This window comes from Kogia breviceps, chromosome X, assembly GCF_026419965.1.
Source record: "Kogia breviceps isolate mKogBre1 chromosome X, mKogBre1 haplotype 1, whole genome shotgun sequence".
Lineage (NCBI taxonomy): Eukaryota > Metazoa > Chordata > Mammalia > Artiodactyla > Physeteridae > Kogia > Kogia breviceps.
In genome coordinates this window covers 774,273-797,350 of record NC_081330.1, presented here as the reverse complement: position 1 = coordinate 797,350, position 23,078 = coordinate 774,273, and the positions used below count along the sequence as shown (strand labels likewise).

The 23,078-nt window shown below is 51.1% G+C and overlaps 1 protein-coding gene across 1 annotated transcript; it reads right to left on the bottom strand.

Moving 5' to 3' along the window:
- Positions 1-520: 520 nt before the first annotated feature.
- Positions 521-22,499, bottom strand: MPP1 (MAGUK p55 scaffold protein 1). Its single transcript, XM_059051272.2, has 12 exons — positions 22,209-22,499; positions 12,050-12,199; positions 11,792-11,870; positions 10,720-10,805; positions 7,638-7,706; positions 5,993-6,189; positions 5,508-5,614; positions 4,727-4,807; positions 3,950-4,030; positions 2,253-2,455; positions 1,987-2,061; positions 521-1,158 (listed from the first exon to the last, which is right to left on the bottom strand). The coding sequence occupies exons 1-12, from the start codon at positions 22,308-22,310 to the stop codon at positions 982-984; spliced, it is 1,407 nt and encodes a 468-aa protein (XP_058907255.1). The 5' UTR covers positions 22,311-22,499; the 3' UTR covers positions 521-981.
- Positions 22,500-23,078: the final 579 nt, after the last annotated feature.

The following is a 23,078-nucleotide window of genomic DNA, read 5'->3' as shown; positions in this document are numbered from 1 at the left end:
CTTGGGGGCTAGTGTGACTCTCAGCTGTGTGAACGAGGGCGCAGCGTATTTCGTTCTGGATGCATTAGTTTAAATCTGGGCAGCGAGTCTGGGTGCTCTGGAAACCACGTTGAGAACAGAAGAGAAAAGCTAAAAGGGAGGGGTGGTTATTAGGAGGAAAGACAGATCTGGGAGGCGTGTCGAAACCAAGACCAGTGCAAGTGGAAGCAAAGGGCTCCGGAGCGCTCTCCCCACTGGAGCAGAAAACTGGATGGTCCCCTTACACCTCTGCTCCCGAAGTGTTTTTATATGTTACACACACGTATGTGTTCACACGCACACGCCCGGCCCAGCGCACGGGCACCAGCCACGTGCACGTGGGCTTTTAGCCTGACTGACCTCTAGGCTTAAGGTCGTCACAAGCCTGAGGGAGGCTTGTGAAGCCAGCAGAGGCGTCTGGTGCTGGTACCATCCTGCAGCAGCTGCTCCCGGAGGCTTGGGGCACAGGTGGACAGCCAGAGAGTTAAAGGGCACAAGGTCATTGGCATTTTAACACAGCAACACTTTTATTGCTTTTGAGGGTTTCGCTAGAGCAGACCTCATCCTATTGCACAGCTGTTTCATTTTGGCAGTTTAGAAAGTTGCAGTTGAAAATGCTTTCTTCAGAGACAAATGAAATGCCCAGTGTGACTGAAGGTAAAGGAGTGCAGGCTTCAGAGGGACAGGGTCCACTGCTTTTCCTCCCCACGTGTACCATCTTTGATCAGCAGCTGCGTTTGGATAGTACTTCCGGACCCCAATTTCCAGTCCTCATCCATGGGGCCCCATCTATCAGGGAAGTCCGAGCCCAGCCCTTCAGAAACCTGAGCAAGATGGATACCCACTGGTCGTGAGGATAGTTGCCGAGAGCTGGAAGCTGACACAGAGCTAGCTGGGGCGATCCTGTTCGTCTTAAAGCGAGGGGAATGGAGTTCCTAAGGCTCGACGGGGTGTTCTGAAAGCTCAGTAAACCCAGGAGACAGGCACCCACTGCGGAGAACTGCACGCCCGGTCAAAGGCTTCTTGCAGTTTCTTAAGGGTTTCATCGACGCTGTTATTGACCAGTGAGAGGTCGAAGTAGTGAGCATACTGGCTGCGGATGGCCTCGGAGTCCTCCTGCAGCTGCTGCAGGGCTTCCGTCTGTGGAGGAGGCGGAGAAAGAGGGAGGGAGGGAGGGAGGGAGGGAGGGGGAGAGGGCGCCATGGATGGAGCAGGGGTCCACCCGTCTGCACCCCAGCACCACCGATTCCAGTAAAACATACAAGCACAGTGAGACTGTGTTTCCCCTCTAGCAGATTCACCGAAGATGAAACTCTGCATAACATGCTCCTGGCACAGGGACGACCTCTCTCCACATTCCCAACACAATCCTGCCTGCAATGTCCTCCTACAGCTATATTGGCACGTGTCAAACGCCGTACGGCTCGGGGCCATCGATTGTCGTATTATTTATAATAAGCTTTAAACCTAAATAGCCATCAAGAAGGCAGTGAGGAAACTAAATGAGTCTCTGCTACAGCCACACGATGGGAGACCACACAGCTACTGAGCAAGAGCCAGGGAGGTCCCCACGCACACGTTCAGTGCAAAGCAAAGCGCCTGCAGGGTGGGTTTGGGGCAGCTCGGCTCTGGGGGGCGGGGAGGCTTTTCAACACGGTCCTGGCCTCCTTCCTGCCCCTCCCCGCACAGCACGTACCACGTGGGCCCAGGGCTGCCTCTGTCCTTCACAGCCCCTGCCCTGCCCCCAGATGCCCCTCTTAAGCCCACGTCGCACCAGTGTCAGGATCTGCTCTTCTGGAACAGCGGCCTGGCTAGCGCGTTAACAGCTGTCTGCTGAACGGACGGGACAGGCACACGTGCTCTGGCCCCTGGCCGGGCGGGAAGGGGACGGGAGCGGGCGGGCTTAGGTTTAGGGTCAGGAGGCCGAGCTCTGCCCCACCCCGCCCAGCACAGACCCTTCAGTCCCACCTGAGTTCCCTGGTCAGTGGGTGCGATGAACACAATGAAGGGTGAAAGTTCTGCCGTCCGGACAATCTTCAGGGTCTGGAAAAAGGGAGTGGGGGAAGAAGAGAAGAAGAAAAGGAGTTAGGTGTGGTGACGGACCTCGGCGATCGGCATCTTCGGGCCTCGCCGATCCCCGCACTGTCTCCAGCATTTCTGGTCCCGCTCTTCCTGCTCCAGGTGATCCCAGTGAGAGCTCGCGGCATCCACTCCTGCCTTCCATGCCTACCCACCTGGGGCTCAATGTCAAGGATGGCGATCTTGTCCTGCTTGTGAATCTGGTGCACTGTTTCAAATTTGGTGCCAAACATGTTGCCCTGGTAGCTGCCGAACTCCAAGAACTCGTTGGCAGAGATGCTCCGCGTCATCTCCTCCGTGGAGACGAAGTGGTACTCCTTCCCGTCCTCTTCACTCTTCCTGGCCGGCCGTGTCGTATCTGTGCACGAGAACCCAAATCCCTGAGCATCTCGGGGCCTCCTTGGCTCCCGAGGGCTCGGACGCTGGCGTCGCCACCGCCACCCCAGCTGCTTTAGCGCAGGCAGTTTACCGGAGGGGTGTCTCACACAGGACCCCGAGGGGCTGACTCTGGGAAGCGAAGCGGACCAGCAAGTCCCCCCATCCACCCAGGACACATTGAACTGTCAAGAGCCAGAGCCCAACGTAGAAAGTTCGTACCATCCTCCTCCCTTTATGAAGGCGCCTCTCTCAAACACCCAACCCCAGGGACACGGACGCTCAGAAATGAAGACATGACAGCTGAAAATATTTTAGAAGCAGAGCTCCAGGCTACAGCCAGGATTTCTGGGAAGTACACTGAAAGTCTCCTCTTCGTTGTTTGGAGAGAAGAGTACTTTGGTTTGCTTTAAACTCACACTGTTAAATGCTGGAATGTCCTTAAGTCACAACGTTTACGCTTACTCATGTAAGTGGTCCTCTGAGTAAAACGTGCTACAGGTGCTGTAGCTTGAGGCGCAAGCGCCTGGTCTCGTGCGTCACCCTCTGGTCTCTCTCAATGGGCACCTTCTCCTCAATCCACAACTGCCGCGCGTCTTTCCTTCCATCTTATAAAACGAGGACTCTCCTTTGACCGGAGTTATCCTCACCTCTCACCCTTTCTAACTCACTTCTCATTCTAACGTATTGAATGATGGGACTGTCACGGTCATTTCTACCTGCAAGGCCTTCTGCTTTCTGACCCCAGTGTCTCACTCTGTCCTCAAATGGCAAAACGGAGAAGCAAGGAATAAAAGAATACTAATAACAGGTTTAGAATCCAGTTTTCTGCACAGATTCGCTCCTGGGGATGGAACTGATCTACGCGTGCGCCTGCCTGCTGGCCCGACTCTCCTCCTACAGCGGCTGCTGGGGTTACGCGGGCCTCACTGAGCGCTGCTTTGAGAAAACATTTCATGGAAGTTGGTGGCTGTCCTGTAATTGCCTAAGGCACTCAACGGACCGGAAGAGAGCTCTCAGAGTGATTTAGGCGTATGAGACAGTGTTTATAATATAAATTAAAATGAAAAAAAAAAAAAAAAAAAAAAAAAAAAGAAAAAAAGTAACAGAAGTTTTTAATAACACATTATTTGTTTAATCTTTTAAAGCAGTATAAAAATGTTGACCGCTGCTTCTCTTATGTAGACAAACAGCACAGCTACACTTTTAGTGGGAGCAGCTACGGGCACAGATTTGTATCTTTCCAAATTGGCTTTTCTTTTTATAATCAGACATTAAAAAAAAAAATCACAGAGGAGGGACTTCCCTGGCGGTCCGGTGGTTAGGACTCAGCACTCTCACTGCTGGGGCCTGGGCGCCATCCCTGGTCAGGGAACTAAGACCCTGCAAGCTGCACGGTGCAGCTGAAGGAAAAAAGTCACAAAGGCAAAGACAGATGACTGCGGTATCGTGTCCTCGAGGCCCCCGAGCTACTCACACGGGGCGGGGTACGCGAACTTGTCCGGGCTCCGGCTGAGCAGGGCGCTCTTGACGTGGCTGCGGCCCACGCCGCCGGCTCCTGCACAGACACGAGAGACACGAAGGTGGGGCTGGGGAGGGGGACGCGATAGGGGTTTTCCCCTCTCAGACCCCGAGGTGAGCCGCGGGTCAAAGCGAGTTGCGTGGCTTCTGGCCTGGGGTCAGGAGGATCGGGGGCTCCAGGCCCTGGGGTCCCAGTTAGGATTCCGCAGACAACTGTCACTGCCACAGAGGGGCCAGCTACCACGTGGCACTTTCTGTTTATTTCTGAAGTATATTTGCCTTACTGGACTCTCCAAAATGAACGGAACTGACTTTTACTGGAAATTTAAACAGAACCCTCATACGGGTCCTCTGACCAACTCATGTTCTCGCTCTAAAGATGGGGAGGACCCGGAAGCACGGGCCTGGAGCACCTCTACTGCCGCCAGACGCACAGACCACCTCAAAGAGCTAGTTGCTGAAAACCGTGTGAGGTCTACCCTCTGTTGTAACGTGAACCCAGGGGGGTCCTGGTAAAAGGACGCAGACACCTCCCTATACCCGCCCCACGTGGAGGACCCAAGACACCCGCCTTCTCGTTTCCTCTGCTTCCTCACTGCCCGCGCGTCTGTCTGTCTGTCTGTCTGTCTTGGTTTTTTGCGGGAGGGAGTGAGGGAGGTCACGCGCCGCGGGCAGGGAAATCAGAGCAGAGGCGCAGAAATGCACTCTAAGCGGCAAAGCGATGGGAAGATACCTATAAGCACCAGAGTCTTCCTCTTGAACGCGGGCAGCCGGACAACCTCCTCGTAAGAAACGACATCCAGCTGGTCAAAAACTGGAGGCGAAGGAAAGCCAGCCGCGCTCATGGTGGAGCCGGGCGCCCAGCGGAGGCTGCGGCCGGCCCCACCGCCTCGGACACCGTCAGGGACGACCTGGGTCGTGGGCGCCCTTCCTTGGGGCCTAGTGTTTGCTTCTCCCAACCCCCGCGCCATCTACACTCAGCACGGCTGCTTGCCAGGTCTCTGGACTCACAGTTTCTCTAATCTTACGGCCCCCACCCTCTCCACTTCCGCTCCACAGCTCGTTACCCGGCGCGCCCGTCATCTCCCCGCACCTCCAGCCCCCGCGGCCGTCCCTCCGTCCCTCCCGCTCCGCCAGCAGCGAGGCTCCGGCCACATCTGCCTCGCCGGACGCCCCTGCCGTAGCCTGCAGGCCCTGTGCTTCGCTGCTGCCTTGCTCTAGAATGCTCCATGCTCCCGGCAGGAAGGACGCATTCAGTAAACAGTAGCTCAACCACAGATCACTCTTCACTCGCTATCTACCACCCACTCAAACGCGTTTAGAATGTTCATATATTTCCAAGCGCGGCGGCTAAGGGACAAAGTCTGAATCAGTTCTAAGGAAAACAGGCCACTGTCTGGGGCCGCTCAGACCCTGCAGTCGGCCATACTGATGGCACTGATGTACCGAGAAAGGTCTAGAAGGCTGTGGGGTTGGCTCCCTGGGGCCGGGCGGCGGGGAGGCGGGGAGCGTACTTGCGCTGTGCTTGGCCAGGTACTTGTCTTTGTACTTTTTCTTCTTCCCGAAGGGACTGCAGCTCGGAGCCTCACTCGGAGCCGACCGAGCCCCGCTCGCCACTCGCCTGGAGGGAAGAGAGGACCGAGGACGTTGGTGGCTTCTTGCTGCAAAAGCCCCGGGGTCATTCGCCTGTGCCGTCCCTTCTACACAAAACCCCCAGACCCCGGCCTCCTCCGGCAGAGAAAGAGGGGCTGCAGTCCCAACGCAGGCTCAGGGACCTAAACATTAGCGAAAGCATTTGCGGCAACACAGATCCACGGGTGAAGGAAGAGCCAGTCGGCCTCCCTCACCCACAAGGGCCAGTGAGGCTCATCAAGGCATCGTTGCCCCCCGCCCATTGTTCCAGGAAAACCGGAAGCTTGGCCCAGTCGAGAAACAGAAACTATGCACGGGACGAGAGGTTTGGAAGCAGAGCAGCCCGCGGTGGCCACTGGCAGCTCACCACTCCTGCAGCTCGGGGGAGGGGAGCAGGCCCGCGGGCTCCTGGGAGGAGCCTTCCACCCGCCCCTGCCACCAGTTGCTGTCATCCTTGTTGATGATCTGGATGATGTCCCCGGTGACGAATTTCAGCCCCGCCTCCTTGCAGGGGATCAGGCTGTCCTTTCTGGGGTCATAGTCAAACTGTGCTCTCATGAACATCTGAAAGAGAAGGCTCCTATCTGAAACGCGCTTGTCTCCTTGACCCCACGACCTGCCTCCACACAGAAGCTTGTCAGTTACGATACATGGGTACACGGGCTCACCATAGCATTATCTATTAGAGCGAAATACCAGAAACAATCTGATCTTCCAAGAACGGGGAATTCATTAAATATGGCCATCTGCAGAATATATTACCATGCAACTATAAAAATCAATTTGTAGAAGAATATTTAATGTCCTGAGAAAATGCTGCTGATATAACATTAAATGAGAATATCATTAAATAAAAACAATACCTAGTGTGCTTGAAATTTCAAAGGAGCATTTCTTTATACACAGAAACAAAAAAGACTGGAAGAAGCTATGTCAGAATTTAATACCAGTCACCTCTGCTAGGAAGATTAGGGGTAAAAATCCAACCCAAAGAAATAATAAAGAGCAGAAACCAGTGAAACACAAAATAGAGTCGAAAGGATCAAGAAAGGCAACGACATTGGTTCTTGGAAGATTCATGAAATTAAGGCTGATTAACAAACTAGAGAAGACACCGTTTCCCAGTAGAGAGCACAATGCAACACCACCATCACAACGGCCAAGATGAAGGAAACAAAACCGCAGATCATTCTAAGTTCTAGCGAGGATGTGGCAGAGCTGGGGCTTGCAGCTGCGAACGGGAAATTGTCCGGCTGCCTTGGAAGCTAGTTTGGCGACATCATGAAACATGCACACGGCCTACAGCTCAGCAGGAGTGCGCCGAAACTCAGGCACAAAGAGGTTCATGGCGGCACTAATTTTTGTAAGAACTAAAAAGCTGGAATCACAGAAGGCCTTCCAGAGCATACAGTCATACAACAAATGAATAAGAAGGAATCATCTGTTGCTACAGCACAGACTTCATACCGAGTGGACAAAATGAGACACTAAAGGATTCATACTGCATGGGTCAATTTACACAAATTTCAAAAAGGGGCAAAACTCATCTCTGGAGTTAGAAGTCAGGGTTGGTGGGACTGGAAGTGGCCGTGTGACCATGGGTGTGTTCAATGTGTGAAAAGTCATCTCGTTTTACACTTAGGTTTTGTGTCCTTTATTGTCTATGTGCCCATATATACCAAACCTTCCATTTAAAATAGGTTTCTTTAGAAAGAAAATTATACCATCACACGCTAAGTGACCTGTGACAGAAACTTCAGAGTTGTTTTTCGTAAAACTTCCTTCTTCCACATTTACCTGTCAGGGCCCTGCAGCCCCAATGAGCTGCAAAGGGCCAGTCCTGCCTGCGGTCAGAGAAACGCCTGCCAGTTTGTAACACATGTTAGTTTGGTTCAGAGAGTACCAGGCAGCTATGCTTGTTGAGATACTTACAATCACATCATTTCAATCAAATTCAAAGGATACACACTGGGCCTGAATCCTGCCATCATCACAAGAGAGAAGCCACCTACCTGCAGTGCAGGAAGCCGATTTTGCTGGTTGGGAATTACTTTTAATGAGATCATTCCTTTGGTTTCTTTCTATTAAAAAAGAAAGGTGAAATAAAATTGTCATGTAAAACGAACCGGGGTGACTGGGGGTTTCATTAAGTCATTTTTCCCCTCCCAAAATCCTGGGCATTTTTTTTTCCCAGTAGCCATCTTTCCTGTACACTTTGAAATCTTGTAGAACAATGCTTCCTCCAAGACAGAAGTGTCACGTGCCCCATAAACCAGCCTAACAACATATGGGGACATACGAAGAATAACGAACAAAGGCCGATGGTTTTCCCTCCTCCTCACGGTCGACCCCCAAGAGGCCCCCAGAAGTACTTAAAATGAACCCTGGCACACAAATATCCACACATTTCTCCACACCAATAAAGGGCCAGCCATGTGTCTAAATACTTACACACATATTCACGCACGTGTACCTTCGCTGTCTGTTTTTAACAAAAATGGGATTATACTCCCTGCATTACTCTATGACTTGCTTCCAGGTTGATGCATGAAGACCTCACTCACATCCCTTGCTCAGCCACCACCCCCATTACTGGCTGTGCCCACTGTTGCAGTTGTTTTTTTTATTACAATCTGCTGCAGTAGACACCCTGTAATGTGTGTCCTTATATATTTGCATTTGATTTATACAGAATAGAACCCCATGATGGAAATGCAGAGTCAAAGGATGAAAACAATTTTATAGCTATCCTCAAATTACTTTTCTAAAAAACTATAAAAATTCCACTCTCACCAGGAGTATATGAGATTCCCTCTCCCCTGAAATTCTTGCCAGAATTACACAGTAACGTTCGTTTTAAATTTCTGCCAATCTGATGGGTGGAAATTATTTCATGGTTGCTTTATTTTGTAATTTTATTACCATAACCAAGATTGAGCACTTTTCAAGAGCTCATTGGCCATATGCTTTTTCTTCTTATATCTTTTGCCTAGTTGTCTACTTGGTTGTTTGTCTTGTGAAAGCCCAGAGTCCTAACCACTGGACAGCCAGGGAACTCCCTAGTTATTTGTCTTTTTTTTTTTTTTTTTTTTGTGGTACACGGGCCTCTCACTGTTGTGGCCTCTCCCACTGCGGAGCACAGGCTCAGCAGCCATGGCTCACAGACCCAGCCGCTCCGCGGCACGTGGGATCTTCCCGGACCGGGGCACGAACCCGTGTCCCCTGAATCGGCAGGCAGGCTCTCAACCGCTGCGCCACCAGGGAAGCCCTATTTGTCTTTTCATACAAAGTTTAGAAGCACTTTAAATATTAGAGTTGTTAACTGTCTACCTATTATATGCACAACAAGTATTTCTCCAAGTGTATTGTTCATGGTAACTTTTGCCACGACACAAATTACCTTTTACATAGTTGAGTTTATTTACATAAACCAAAAAGAAGCACAAATGTTGAATGTTCACATACTAGAAACGGTTTTTATGCAAGACGAAGGGATACAGCCGTGCCATCGGCTCAGAGAAAACACGTGCATCACGTTCTATTGAGAAGCAACTGCTCCTCGTGTTGGTGACCGTGCAACGACCCAGCCAGCGTCCCGGTGGGAAACAGGTGGCCCGCTGCAGAGGGTGGGAAGACGCTGGATGAAGGGTCTGGGGCACGTGGTCCGACACCGTTTGCAGTTGGTGGGTATGTCTTGTAAGGGTCGAATTTTCATCTAGCTGTTCTCCCTGCAGTGTTTTCTTTTCTAGCCTTTTCTTTGTGGAAGGAACCGGGTCGTTGGTCCTACGGAGTTTCTGAGAGGTGGGTGACGCCTACTTCAGAGTTATATTTTACAAACCCCTTCACCCTCCGCGTTCATTTACCAAGGTCCTGTCCGTTCTATTTCGGGTCGTTTGACTGTTTCTTTTCCTCTGCTTGCTTTGGGTTTCATTTTTTCTCCTTCTAGTTTCTGTGGGTAGAACCTGAGGCTGTTGACGGAAACCTTTCTCATTTTATAATCCAGGAGTTTCCACCTTGGTCCGAGTTCAGTGGCGTTCCACAAAACCTGACACGCTGTGCTTTCCTTTCTATTTGTTTAAAGACAGTTTCTAATTTGCCTTGTGTTTCTCCTATGGCCTGTGACTTCTTTAGAAGTGTGTTAACTTCCAAATATTTAGGGATTTCCAGGTATCTTTCTGTTTTCGATTTCTAATTTCATTTCACTGTGGGAGGACAGTGCCTTTTTGTACGGTTTGAATCCTTTAAACCTGGTGAGGCTTGTCATGCGGCAAGGTACACAGTCTATCCTGCAGAATGCGGCAGTGCTGCCCGCGTTTGCTTCAAGTATTTGGAATCCTCTGTCATCAGGTACGTGAATATGTAGGATGTGAGTCATTTCAAGAAGCGGGGTAAATCTGGTCCCTGTTATTTCATCTTGGTCAGAAGTGAGGTCTATTCTTAAACAGCCACGCTTCAGAACCTCTAAGGTTCAGTTTCCTCAGCTCTGGTTCAAGTTAAACGTTTCCCTAAGTCGCTAGTTTCTGCTTCATTCCCTGCCTGGTACCCTGGCATCTCCTTGCTGAGCGCCGGAGGGGCGGTTCCTACCGGCTCTGACCAATTCCACCCAACTACCCCATGTGCTTTTTCCTGCTTTGGTTATAGGAAGGGTCCCCGCTGTGTGCAGGGGTGGGCAGGGCCGGTGAAGAATCCGGAGAGGCAAACACCCAGCGCAACGCCCGGCACATTCACCGTTTCACCGCTCACAGCCCAGCTGTTCTTTGTAACAACTCTATGACATAAGAACCGCAATTACTACCATCTTCATTTCAAAGTGAATTCACCTGCTCCAAATCACAGGGCTGGAGTAAAGGAGAGCGGGCTCCAGAGCTGCCACTGCAGTCCAATGCTCCTTTTAGACAGACACCCTGGGTCTTTTGCCTTGTCTTACAAGTTTACTGAATGAAGACAGAGAGCTGTCATTTCTTGCACAGAATAAAGATTAGCAGTGGCAAGGGGCCCTTCAATGAGGTATAAACCCTTTCACAGAAAACTGAGGCACACAGACAGCAACGTGGACGGCCGCTGCACGAGGACCAGCGCGCAGTGAGTACCCACCATCGCCTTCTGCAGCTCATCCACTGAGTGATGAGTCACGTTCGTGCCGTTGATTTCGAGGATCTCATCTCCGACGTGAAGGGAGCCTACCAACAAAAGAACGAACGTTCAGACGAAAGACGTGTCAACAGAAGTCAAAACGCCACAGAAAAGAAACCATGATCTAGAGCATGTCGTACAACAGACTGTGTAGAACACACGGGGCTGAAACCATTCAACCACGAGAGATGGGAATGTTCTGTTCATGGCCTCCAGGGACCTAGCAAGACAAGCACTCGACGGTTTAAGATTATGTCATCCTCCTTGACCTCAGGACTCCGATTGCAAAATAAAAGCACCTGGTCCTGAAAGTGTCCTGGAACTAGAGTCCCCCGATGTCAGGGGGCTATGACACAGCTGAACACGCTCCAAGGAACAAGAAAGCTCGATGTTTCTCTGTTGTTTAGCTAAGACCTCCAAATGCTACCAAGTGGTAAAGTTAATCACTGTTTAGATTCTATGTGAAGAATGGGTATCAACACCTGTACTACCCTTGATACACAGAAAAGCACTTTTACTAAATGACGCATCTGCAAATCGACGGCAGCTTCACATGGAGATACAACAGTTACTTGTAATTATCTGTTAATATCTATTTTCTCGGTTTATTTATTTTTTCTTTTCTTCTTTTTCTTTTATCTTTGGCCGTGCCATGTGGCTTGTGGGATCTTAGGTCCCCGACCAGGGATGGAACCCGCACCGTCGGCAGTGCAAGTGCCAAGTCCTAACCACTGGACTGCCAGGGAATTCCCTATTTTCTCAGTTTAACTGGTAGCCGCAGGAGGTAGGGACGATCTGGTTTCTTCACTGCTACGTGTTCCCAGTCTAATGCAAGGGGTTGCATATAGTAGTTGCTCAAATGTTAACTGACTGCAAACGTATTGGCAGAAATAAGCGTATACGAATGCGGCAGTGGCGCCGGCGAGTCATCACTCTGAAGAACCAGTCATTTCAGCACCAACCACACAAACGCTCCCTGTTTTGAACTCTGTATGCTTCGTGCCCCTCAGCCCCGAACGAAACACGCCGGTACCTTGTCTGTGAACCATGCCGCCGTGGAGGATTCTGGCCACCGTGCAGGACTGCTTCTCGTTCAGCTTCAGCGTGATTCCCTGGAAGAGAGGCGAGGGCACGGCACGCTGAACTGCAAGCTCTTTCTGAGTCGATCTTGAAGCCAACTTAAGGCAACTGCCCGGGAGAAACGCTTTCTGTCTGCACACGAGGTGTCGTCAGTCGGCAGGGGGGCAAGAAGCCTGCCGTGAGGGGCCTGGGGGGGTGAGGAGGGGATTACCATGGGCTCCGCGGTGACCTTCTCAAACTGGATGAGCCGCACCTTCCGGGCCTCCTGGCCTTGGCCTTGGCCCCGGGAGGGGCTCCCCGGGGCGGCGGGCCCATTGCTGTACATGTCCTCCGTCACGGCGCTCAGCTGCGGTGACACAGTCTGTCGGGTCAAAACAGCAGAGAAATGTGTGAAGCAAGCAGCCATCGGGCCGTCGCCGCGCGTCTAAAACCCCGAAGGCTCAGCAAACCAACGCTTGTCTCCTGAGGCTGGTGGCCAGGTGCATTAGACCTGATGTGAAGCGTCATGTATCCAAGTGGCTACCCCTGCCATCAGCCCAAGACGACACATCAACTGTGAGCCCTCGACCCCGACCGTGAAGACAGCAAAGCTGGACGGACTGCACTCCAGAAGGACGCCGTTAGTGTGAATCGGAAGTAATTTAAGGCCCGTGGCCTTGGCAGGAGGGCAGACAGTGACGTGGGTGAGCGCCGCACAGGCAAAGGGCACGTTCGTCCCCACATCACGTTATATGCGGGACCAGCTCCAAACGTGACGGGGAAAACAACCGAGCTTTGAGAAGAAGGCACAATACATCTTCAACACCTGGGAGGAGGCGGAAAACCGGAAAAAACCGAAAGCTAAAACTACAAATACTTTAAAGTTAGGAACATCTGTTTGTGGAGAAACTCCACTGAGACAGGCAAAGGTTTCGTAGACACAGAGAGCGATAATCCAAAAGCACCCAAGTGATCTCATCCAAACTAAACACTTCTCACCCAAACGCTCAGCCTGAGAGTACGAAGACGTCTACCTGGAACACGTAACGAAGCCTCCTCACTCAGGAACACGATGATGAGCAATGGAGACGTGCACAGAACGTCTGGACAGACGCTCCACTAAAGAAGGCCTATGAGGAGCCAGCATCACCGTGACGCATGTGCTAGAGCAAGCGTGGCAAAACGTTAATGGCAGAATCTAGGAGGTATGGCTAACGGAAGTTCCTATAAAACCGTTTCATCTTTTCAGTGCGATTGACAATTTTCAGATAAAACGTTGGAAGGGAATGGCACGTAGACAGTGGAAAGGCCGTGGAGCAGGGAACCGGACCCCTCGGGTGGTGTCCTACTGTGGACGGACTTCGGGGTGCTTCCAGGTTTGGGCTTTTAAGAACAGTGTCGCTCTGAGACCACACGCCAACGAGAATAAGTGGCTGCTGCACAATATGAATAAATCTCCTTGAAACGCTCCTTCTCCTGATACAACGGTCAATCAAAAACAATATGGAGAAGGAAGAAGCCCGACCCTGGTCTATGTAAGGACCGAGCTGAAAATGGACTGTGGCTGCAATCCGGCCACAGCTCGGGGTGCCCCCCGGGGACGGCGGGGAGGGAAGATCTTCCCAATGGGTGGAGCCGTGAGCAGGACACCTCGTCAGCCACTCGGTGGCAAAGGAGAAACGGGAACATCCCCAGGTGGGAACAGCTAGACCTATCTGTCTGTCTACAGAATGAGGGAAGTACTGACAAAGAGAAACTGCCTTGTGTAGCAACTAGAACTTCAAAAACCTCACATGACATTGAGTTACACGGCACTGCTATTAAAGCAGAATTGTCTAACAAAGGGCTATATTTAGAAAAGTGACTTATGAGACCTGGGAGCCCAGAACCACACAGAACGTCAAGGTTGTCTACAGTAGCTAAGCCGTTAATACAGTTACCACTGCATCTGTGCGGGCGTATCCTGGCACACAGACACCATGCAGCCCTGAAAGGGAGGTTCAGAGGTTAATCTGGAAGACATACTAAGTGGAAAAAGAAAAGAGTGAGGAAAGGTATGTTCTCATCAGCATAAACAGTGAAATATAAGAATATCTTCATATTTGCTTGTAAATGCATCATCTCCCTCTGGAGAGAGACATGAACAACAGGGAGGAACTGGGTGACTAGAGAAGGAGGTGAGAAGTAAACTGTATTCGTTTCATTTCAAATTAATTTATAAACAGGCAAATGAAAGCCTATTATTCCTAAAGCCCTACAAGGTACAATGCTTTCTACTCTGGCAAGATCGAATTTTCCTAAGTGATTGTGATTTAGGTCCAAGTTGGCAGCGTAAGTACTTGCGTGTAGCCTGGACCCTGTTTAAATGAGACCAAAGTGGGGAGGGTACATAGAAACCCACACACAAGAAACAGGAAGTCAACAGGGATGAGAGATTTCAAAAATTTTTCCAGAAGACAGCAGAGCCTGGAACGTGCACATAGGAGGAATTGGCCGGGGCACAACGGGCTGGGGCTCGGACTTCTGAGAAAACATCTCCTGAACAGCTGCCCATCCAACCTACAGCTCCACTTTCAAGGCAGGAAGAAGGAAGAAAGGCCAGGCCAGTGGCATCTGTCCCAGAACTTCCGCAATGGACATCTGCTCATGTCTCATCAGCCAGAACTGCAGAACACGGCGTGGCCATCCCAGGCTGCAAAAGGGGCTGAGAAAACAAGAACTGAGTTGGGCACCTTGCCACCCCGAACAAGATCAGGGAGGAGCGGACTTTCCCTTTTTACAATCTACCTCCAGCAAGGCACGAAACGACGTTAAGGTCCACACACACATGATAGAAAGAGATGAAGGGAAGGGCTGCGAAGGAATGAATGTAGCATTTAAGGTTCTGCTGTATTTTGTTTCGTTTAGTAACAATCAGAAGACCCGTCCCTGTGGCAGCTGCCCCCCTGCAGGTGGGCACACTCTCTAGCTCACTCTCCACTGCACCCTGGGGGGAAAGCTAAGCATGACCTGTGGATCCTCCTGCATCTGGGATGTTATTTTTTACCCACAAGTGGCTTCACTCACCCGATCCCTGCAGGTTACATGAAAAAAGTACCTCTGGACGACGTGTAATGTACGTGATGTAAGGGCACAGGCCCTTGAACAGCTAAGACAATTTTGAAAAGGAAGTCAGTAGAAGGAGTCGGTCTACATGGTTTCAAGATTTATATGGTTACAAATAATCAAGACGGTGTGGTCTGGTGGAGGGACAGACACAAAGATCAGTGGAACAGAAGAGAGAGCCCAGAAACAGACCCACAGATACACCCAGTTGATTTTGACAAGGCGCAAAGGCAATTCAACGGAGGAAGGGTAGTCTTTTCAACAAATGACGCTGCAGCAATTGGACACCCATAGGCAAAAAAAGAAACACTGAACTAGACCTTTAAAATGGATCATGGGCTTAAATGTAAAATGTAAAACTACAAAACTTTTTAGAAAAAAACCTAGGAGACAGTCATCAGGGTTTAGGGCTAGACGAGAGTTCTTATACTTGGCACCAACAGTGAGATCCATAAAAGGAAAAACTGATAAACTGGACCTCTTAAAAATGAAAAGCTTTACCCCTGTGACAAGCCTGCGTGAAGACGATGAAAAGACAAGATGTGGACTGAGACAAAACATCCACAAACTCCACATCCAATGAAAAATTCTAACATCTAGAGTACATAAAGAATGCTCCATATGCAACAATAAAAACAATCTAATTAGAAAACGGGCAAAAGACATGAACAGATATTTCACTAAAGAGGATATGTAAGGAAGGATGGCAAATGAGGACATGAAAAGATGTTCAGTGTCATTAGCTATCCGGGAGAAATGCAGATTAAAACCATAATGAAATACCACTACACACCTATCAGAAGAGCTAAGATAAAAATTGGTGACAAGACTAAATGCTGGTGAGGATGCAAAGAAACGGAATCTCTCATCCATGGCTGGTGGGAATGTAAAATGTTACAGCCAATGGGAAGAGAATTGGGAACTTTCTTAAAAAACTAAATGACTGGGCTTCCCTGGTGGCGCAGTGGTTGAGAATCCGCCTGCCGATGCAGGAGACACGGGTTCGTGCCCTGGTCCGGGAAGATCCCACATGCCGCGGAGCAACTAAGCCCGTGAGCCATGGCCGCTGAGCCTGTGCGTCCGGAGCCTGTGCTCCGCAACGGGAGAGGCCACAACAGTGAGAGGCCCGCTTACCGCAAAAAAAAAAAAAAAAAAAAAACAAAAAACTAAATGACTACTTCACAACCCAGCAATGGCACAAGACAAAAGTTTGTGCAAAACGTGTACATGAAGGTTCATAACAGCTTTATTCGTAGTAACTCAAACCTGGAGACAAGGAGAACAGCCTATAATAGACTGTGGTCTATCCATACCTCGGGACGCTTCCCAGCAATAAAAATTGCATACAATATGATTCCAGTTATATAGCATTCTAGAGATGACAAAATTATAGAGGAGGAGAACAGATGAGAGGTTGTCCAGGGGACACGGGGAGATGTGACTATGAAGGGGTGGCACCAGGGGGGTCTCTGTGCTGACGGAACAGTTCAATATCTTGCTTGTGGTGGTGGTTACATATATTCAGACATGTGACAAGATGGCCCAGAACTACACTCACATGTCATACCAATGTCAAATCCATGCTTTTGACGGGGTACTATTTTTGAGCTTGTAGTAGAGACAGGTGAAGTTATTGCGTAAAAGAACTAGCAAAATGGCTGGCAAGTCGCACTTGTTTGCAACCGAAGAGCTATAACTAAGACAGCACAACACCAACGAACAGGCAGAGGCAACAACCAATGCTTGAGACATCTGCAGGGCGCAGGGTCAGCTGCCACACAGCGAGCAAACAGTTCCTCAGAGCATTGCCCATGGCGACCTGGAGCCGTGTGGTTAAAACTCTTCAAAGCTAGGTAGCTCCTGCCACAGACCCATTTAAAGAGAATGAGATCAAACAGCTCTCTAAGTAGACTCAAGAAAACCGGAGGGGGCTTCCTTGGTGGCACAGTGGTTGAGAGCCCGCCTGCCGATGCAGGGGACGCGGGTTCGTGCCCTGGTCCGGGAAGATCCCACGTGCCGCGGAGCAACTGAGCCCGTGAGCCGTGGCCGCTGGGCCTGCGCGTCCGGAGCCTGTGCTCCGCAACGGGAGAGGCCACAACAGTGAGAGGCCCGCGTACCGCAAAAAAAAAGATTAAAGAAAAGAAAATTGGAGGAAAAGCAGTGTCAAGTTGGAAGGAAGAATTCTTTCTGTCAAATTAAGCATCTGTACTATTTGTATATTTTTACCACGCGCATGTGTTAAGAGACTGAATGTATAGAATGGGGAATTCAAGGATTGCTGCCTGAATGACTGCTGTGAATAGACAAAGAGCTCAAATCTCAAATTTCTGGCCTCAAAGCATGAAATAAAACTTAGGACTTTCCTTGATCCTGACTTACAAATCTTTTTTCACTAGTAGCTGTGGGGCTGAGAAAGCTGAAAACCAAACTCAGAAATTAATCCTATGGATTTATCAGCATCTACCATTTCTCTGTGTCAGTAAGCAAAGCAGGTACTGGTGGCCATAAAATCTGAAAACACAGATCAGATTATTTTATCATGTGCTGTAAAGTGCCATCAATAACCCATTTATGATGATTCACCTGTGCCTCGAGACGCGCTGGGGCCCACCTACAATGACAGATTCGAAAGTCTCAGTCCACTGAAGACAAAGTGACCTTTGCGAGGGGCCGCCGCCTACGTGACTGTGTGCCTGGAACAGGCAGATAAAGAGGCGCCCTCCGCGCGTTGCCCTCTCACTCGGCTCCCTGACACAGATTGCTTTTACCACATCAGCCTTTACATTAAGGACTCGGCACCCAGGAAAGTTCAAGACTTGCTATCTGAAAGGCTGGTCTTTTAAATGTGCTTATTCATCAAGACGTCCCCCTTCGGGATCATGCTCACCCGGAAGCTGCAAATGATGAGGACGATAGACGGATCCCTCCGACGTGGCGACCAGAGAACCAACTATAGCAGCAGTGAGGCTTCCCTGGCTGCTCAGCAAGAGGGGGGCAGCCTCTCCTCAACAGCACCTGACATGCAGGAAACTCCCTCAAGCAGCCCCCTGCACCCCTCGCCACAGACGATCCCAGGAGCAGGGCTAGACAGACAGACAGACAGATGCACACGGAGCCAAGGCGCTTCCTTGACCCCAGCCGTGGGTCTGAGACCACACCAAGGGCAGGACACGTCCACAGAGTTCAGCTGGCCCACACCCAGCTTTGAAGAAATGGGAAGGTTACCCGCCTGCCACTCAGGGTAACTAACTTGTCCAGGTTCACAACAACAGCTTAGACTGCAGTCTGTCCCCTGTCCCACCTGTCCATCTGTCCACTGGCCACGTGCCAGGCACCTGTCCTGCCCCCGAACTGCTCTAACTTTTCTTGTTTCCATAGCTGGTAATACATTCTTTCCAACGTGCTACAAATATTTCGTTTGTTTACTTTGTCGCCCCAAAGCTGAGCCACCCACGACCACCAAGTGATGTTGAACAAGGCGGTCAAAGGTACTAGACTGCATTTGGCAGAGTTCACTTCACAACTTTGAGACCAGCCTTCATCCCCGCCGCCCCCGCAGGACGGGGGCAGCTCTGCAGCCTCTCGGCCTTTAATCACACACACTGCTGGGGTGGCAATGCCTGTGCGCTGAAACCCCCTTCGGAGGAAACATCTGCAGCGGGTTCAAAGGGCAGAGGCAGTGGCTCAAAGGAAGTTGGGATTAAACAAGAGATGAAAACAAACTTGGCAGCGGGTGGCTTTCCCACCCAAACAGTCGGATTCAGAGCCCGTGACGGCGAACGGCGAATGAACGAATGAACGGAGGAAAGAACAAACATTTGTTCAGTCTGCTGTTAGGCTCTTTGCCAGCTGTTTCCACGTGGAGACTCAGAAGAAGGCCCAGGCCAAGAAGGCAAGTGATCGCCGCAGATGGCAGGCAAGGTCAGGCTCCACTTTGGGAAAGAAAACAAGAAACACTATGAGAAAACCAAGAGGGCGCAAGGTACCAGAAACAGCTGAGCACTGTTTCACCACAAATGACAAGAGCTGGGGAAAAGAGCTGGGGAAAGAGGAGCGCCTCAGAGCCAGAATTTTCTGGCAAGTGACTTTTGACCAAAAACCTATACAGTCGACCCTTGAGCATGACGGGTTTGAGCTGCACGGGTCCACTGACACGCGGATTTTTCCCATAGTGAACACCACAGTGCTACACAATCCGTGCTTGGTGGCCTCTGCGGATGGGAGTCGTGGGCACACAGGAGCCGTTCCAGCGGCAACTGCGTATGTACTTTGCTCATGTGTATTTCTCTATGGGAAGGTAAAACGGAAAAGTGAAGACTCAGAAAAGAAAATGTCACATTACAAAAGTTGTATTCTGGTTCCCTAATTCTGAGCTTTTCTTCCCATTTCCCAGCCCTGGGGTCACTTCCCCTCCTTTTTTAGCAACAGTGAAACATTTGAGCAACTCACTGCTTAGGGGAAAAAAATCTCCGCAGTCAATGAAATGTCAGCTGATTTCATCCACCTTGCCCCAGGGGACATTTGGCTGTGTCTCAAGACCCCCTGTCAACACTGAATGTGCCCTGCCTGGAGCGCTATTCGCCAGCGACATCCTGGCCCATGCACAGCCGCTGACGCTGCATCTCCCCACCCAGGAGCCCGCAGACAGCTCTTCTGAGTGGAAACTCACCTGCAGCCTGACTTATTTCTTAGGTTATTTCCCATGTGGGACAGGCCCAAGTGAACTTTCAGGGACTTTCAACGTATTGCTTCAGGTCATGGGAGAAGGGCTACTTCAAACAGGACTGAAGAGAAAAGTAGGAAGTTTACAACCAATCTTATGTGCACTAAGGGATTTCAAAAAAGAAAAAGGTCAGAGAGAGCTCATAAAATGTTTCCCCAAGGAAGGAAACATGCACTTAAATATGGGAGACAAGCTACACTTCAAACCTACTGCAAAATTATATTTTGACAATGCTTTTCCAATACCAAGTGTGGACTATAATCAGAGGTGAAACTTTGGGTTTCCAGTGTTTAGAACTTTTATAGAAAGCAACCTCCCTAAATGAAGCCTTTGGCAACATGAGTTTATGAACTCCTTTAAAGCCAACAAACTTCCTTACAACTTTTCTTGCTTCTTGCTAGGACAGCAAAACGTGCAACTGCTGCTGGACAGGCGTTACGTCAGGTCAGCATCACCGCAGCCCTCTAAGCAGGTCCATTTTCCAGAGAAGAGAAATCAAAGGCACAGGGAACTTGGGCAGCGAGGGGGACGCGGAGCCCAGGGTCGGCAGCAGAGACTGCTACGAGCCCCAGAGGGAAGGTGAACCTCAGGAAATAAGAATCAGCAGGCTCGTGGGCTCAGGCCACCTTTCACCGTGTGGAGATTCTTCTTCCAGTGTCCACACCTTGGCAGACCTGGATGCTCTTTATTCAGTGCTTCACCAAGTTTTCTTATTTCACCTTCAAATCCTTTCATATACTCAAGCAAAGTGACTAAGCAAATAGACTGTATCTGGTATTGCAGGATCAACTCACAGCTCCACACAAACTGCTAATTACTCAGAGGGCAGTGAAAGGGCCTCTTTTCAAAACCGCACACAACTTCTCCAGCCTCCCCACCAGGAGCAGACAGGTCTACACAGGGCCTGGGCACTGAGTTAGAGGTGACACTCAGGTTGTGCTAAGTGAAAAGAGCCAGAAAGAAAAGCCTGCATATGGTTGGAGTCCATTTGTAAGACAGTCTGAAAAAGACAAAGTGGTAGCGTTTTCCAGAAGTTGTCAGGGTGGCTTCCAGGTTTCCGGGGAAATGAACCTAAAGGACCATCGGGGAACTTTCTGGAGCGATACAAATGTTCCACATTATGATTACGGTGACGGCCACATGATGGGATGCATCTGTCAAATGTCATTGAACTGCACAATCAAATTCGCGAATTAGATGTATGCTAAGTAAACCTCAATAAAGTTGCCAAAAGAAAATTTAATAAAGAGAGGTGTTTTTTTTGAGGGGGTGAGTTAAGGCTCAGCCAAGTGAGCTGATTGTAGGGAAGAAAAAAAAATCCCATGTCCAAACTTCTGAGGAACCAAGTAGTTTTAGAGCCTGATCCCCTCCTAGGGTACATGCTGCTGCATAACTTCCAATTTCCTCTTGTCAGCTGAATAACCAATGTCTTCCCCACGGGTTCATCCTGATTTGCAATGACAGACAGGTGTGAATGCGGAGACCTACGCTGATGCCACCCAGCCCAGAGTCCACAGCTCTACAGTCTGCTTTACCTTGTGGATCTTGTTTCCTCATCTGTGAAAGTGGATGGCTATGCTGAATCGCATGTCCACCTCTTAAGTCACTTATTAATTCAGCAAACATTTCTGAGGACCCACTTACCAGGCGTTTAAAATGTAAAAAGTGAGCGTGAAACAGCCCTGCCCTGGAAGATCTTGTAGTCTAGGAAAAAGATTCACACTGTGAGTTCGGAGGCTGAGTTATCAAAGGCAAGATAGCTTCTGCCTGGCCCTCTCTCTCTGTCTGTGTGTCTCCGTGGACATCCTTTCTTGGAACCTGGCCACTGCATTGTGAGAAGGCCAGGGGCATGGAAGGGCTGCTGGCCGGTGCTGGCTGCTGGCTGACAATGAGACAGAGCGTCAGCCTTCAGATGAGTGAGTGAGCGAGCATCCTGGTGGCCGTGCCCTTGTGGGAGAGACACTGAGTGACAGCCTTACCTTGCTGGGTCCTCGCCACACCCAGAAGTATGAGAGATCACAAGATAATGATCACTCCTTCCCTCTGGGCATCTTTGAGGATCGAGGTGATGAGCTATTTATGGGCCATCATAACAATCTGAGGGGCAGAATTACCTGTGACATGACTGACTGCCCACAAACAGACACAGGGGTCACAGGGGTCCCCCCACCTGCACCCCAGCACCAGGGGCCCTGCCTAAATGCACAGGGACGGTGAGTGAGCACTTCGGGGCCAGCGTTGGCTTTTACCATCCTTTCTGCTGACACAACCACCAAGCAGTCCTACTCTCGGATCTGTTCCGTCCACGAAGAAGTTTCCCTTGACCTTAATCAGCTCTCGGTCGAGGCCGCGGCCTCTCCCGATTCTCGCCTAGAGGCGCTACTGGGGGCCACTAGCCTCCGCGCCCGGAGTCCCGCCCGAACCCCGCCGCCCGCTGGGGCCTCCACCCCGGGGGCAGGACCCCCGAGGGCAGGGCGGCGGGCGGGGAGGGACCGCGGCGGGTGGCGCGGCCTAGAGACGAGGACCGGCCCGCATCCCGCGCCGGGCCCCGGGGGCAGCTCACCTCGGGCCGGCTGCGCTTCTGCAGCAAGTGCTCCAGGTAGAGGTCGGAGAGCGCCGTGCGCATGGCACCCCCACTCTCGCCCTCGCTCGCCTTCAGCGTCATCTTGCGGGACCTGGGACGCCGGGCGCCGGGACGCGGGGACGCGGGGCTGCGGGGCCGGGCAGAGCCTGGAGCGGCAGGGCGCCGGGCCTGCGGCGCGGAGGCGGCAGAGGCGGCGAAGGCAACTGGGAAGCGGCGCGGCTGCTCAGTCACCACCCCGCAGGCTGTGCGCCGAGAGCGCGGGGGAGGAGCTCCGCCCACGCCCCACCCTCGCCCCGCCCCCTGACCCACCCCCGCCTGCCCCCGCCCCCTGGGCCCCGCGGGCCCCCGGCGCTGCGCACCTGAGGGCCGGAAGGAGGCGCTGCTACCGCCGAGGCCCCTGCCGCTGGATCCCAGAGGGGTCCTAGGGAAAAGCACACCGCTCCCAAACCGCAGAGGACTCCCAGCCTGGGGCGGGTTGAGCGCTCGACCTACACCCGGGTCGAATTCGTGGGGATGGCAGGGGAGCATCCGAGGGCTGCGACGGTCGCCCCTCTGACTCCAGGCTCCACCCATAAACCGATGCGGGCACAGGACGTTGAGAAAAGGCCTTTTAAGGCTCCTGTGCTGCTGTTATTTGTCTTAGGCTACATCTCCTACTGTTAATGCCACAAAAAAATTGAGGGATCAGTGGAAGCGAAGAGCGCCAACATTCCTTCCGAATCCTAGAGCAGAATTCCTTATACCCCAACACCTTCGTGGCGTTAAAACAGCAGCCTAAAGGACGACAGACTTTCTGAACAAAACAAACATTTCCTGTGCTTACAGAGCTCAGGGCTGTCCACGATCTGT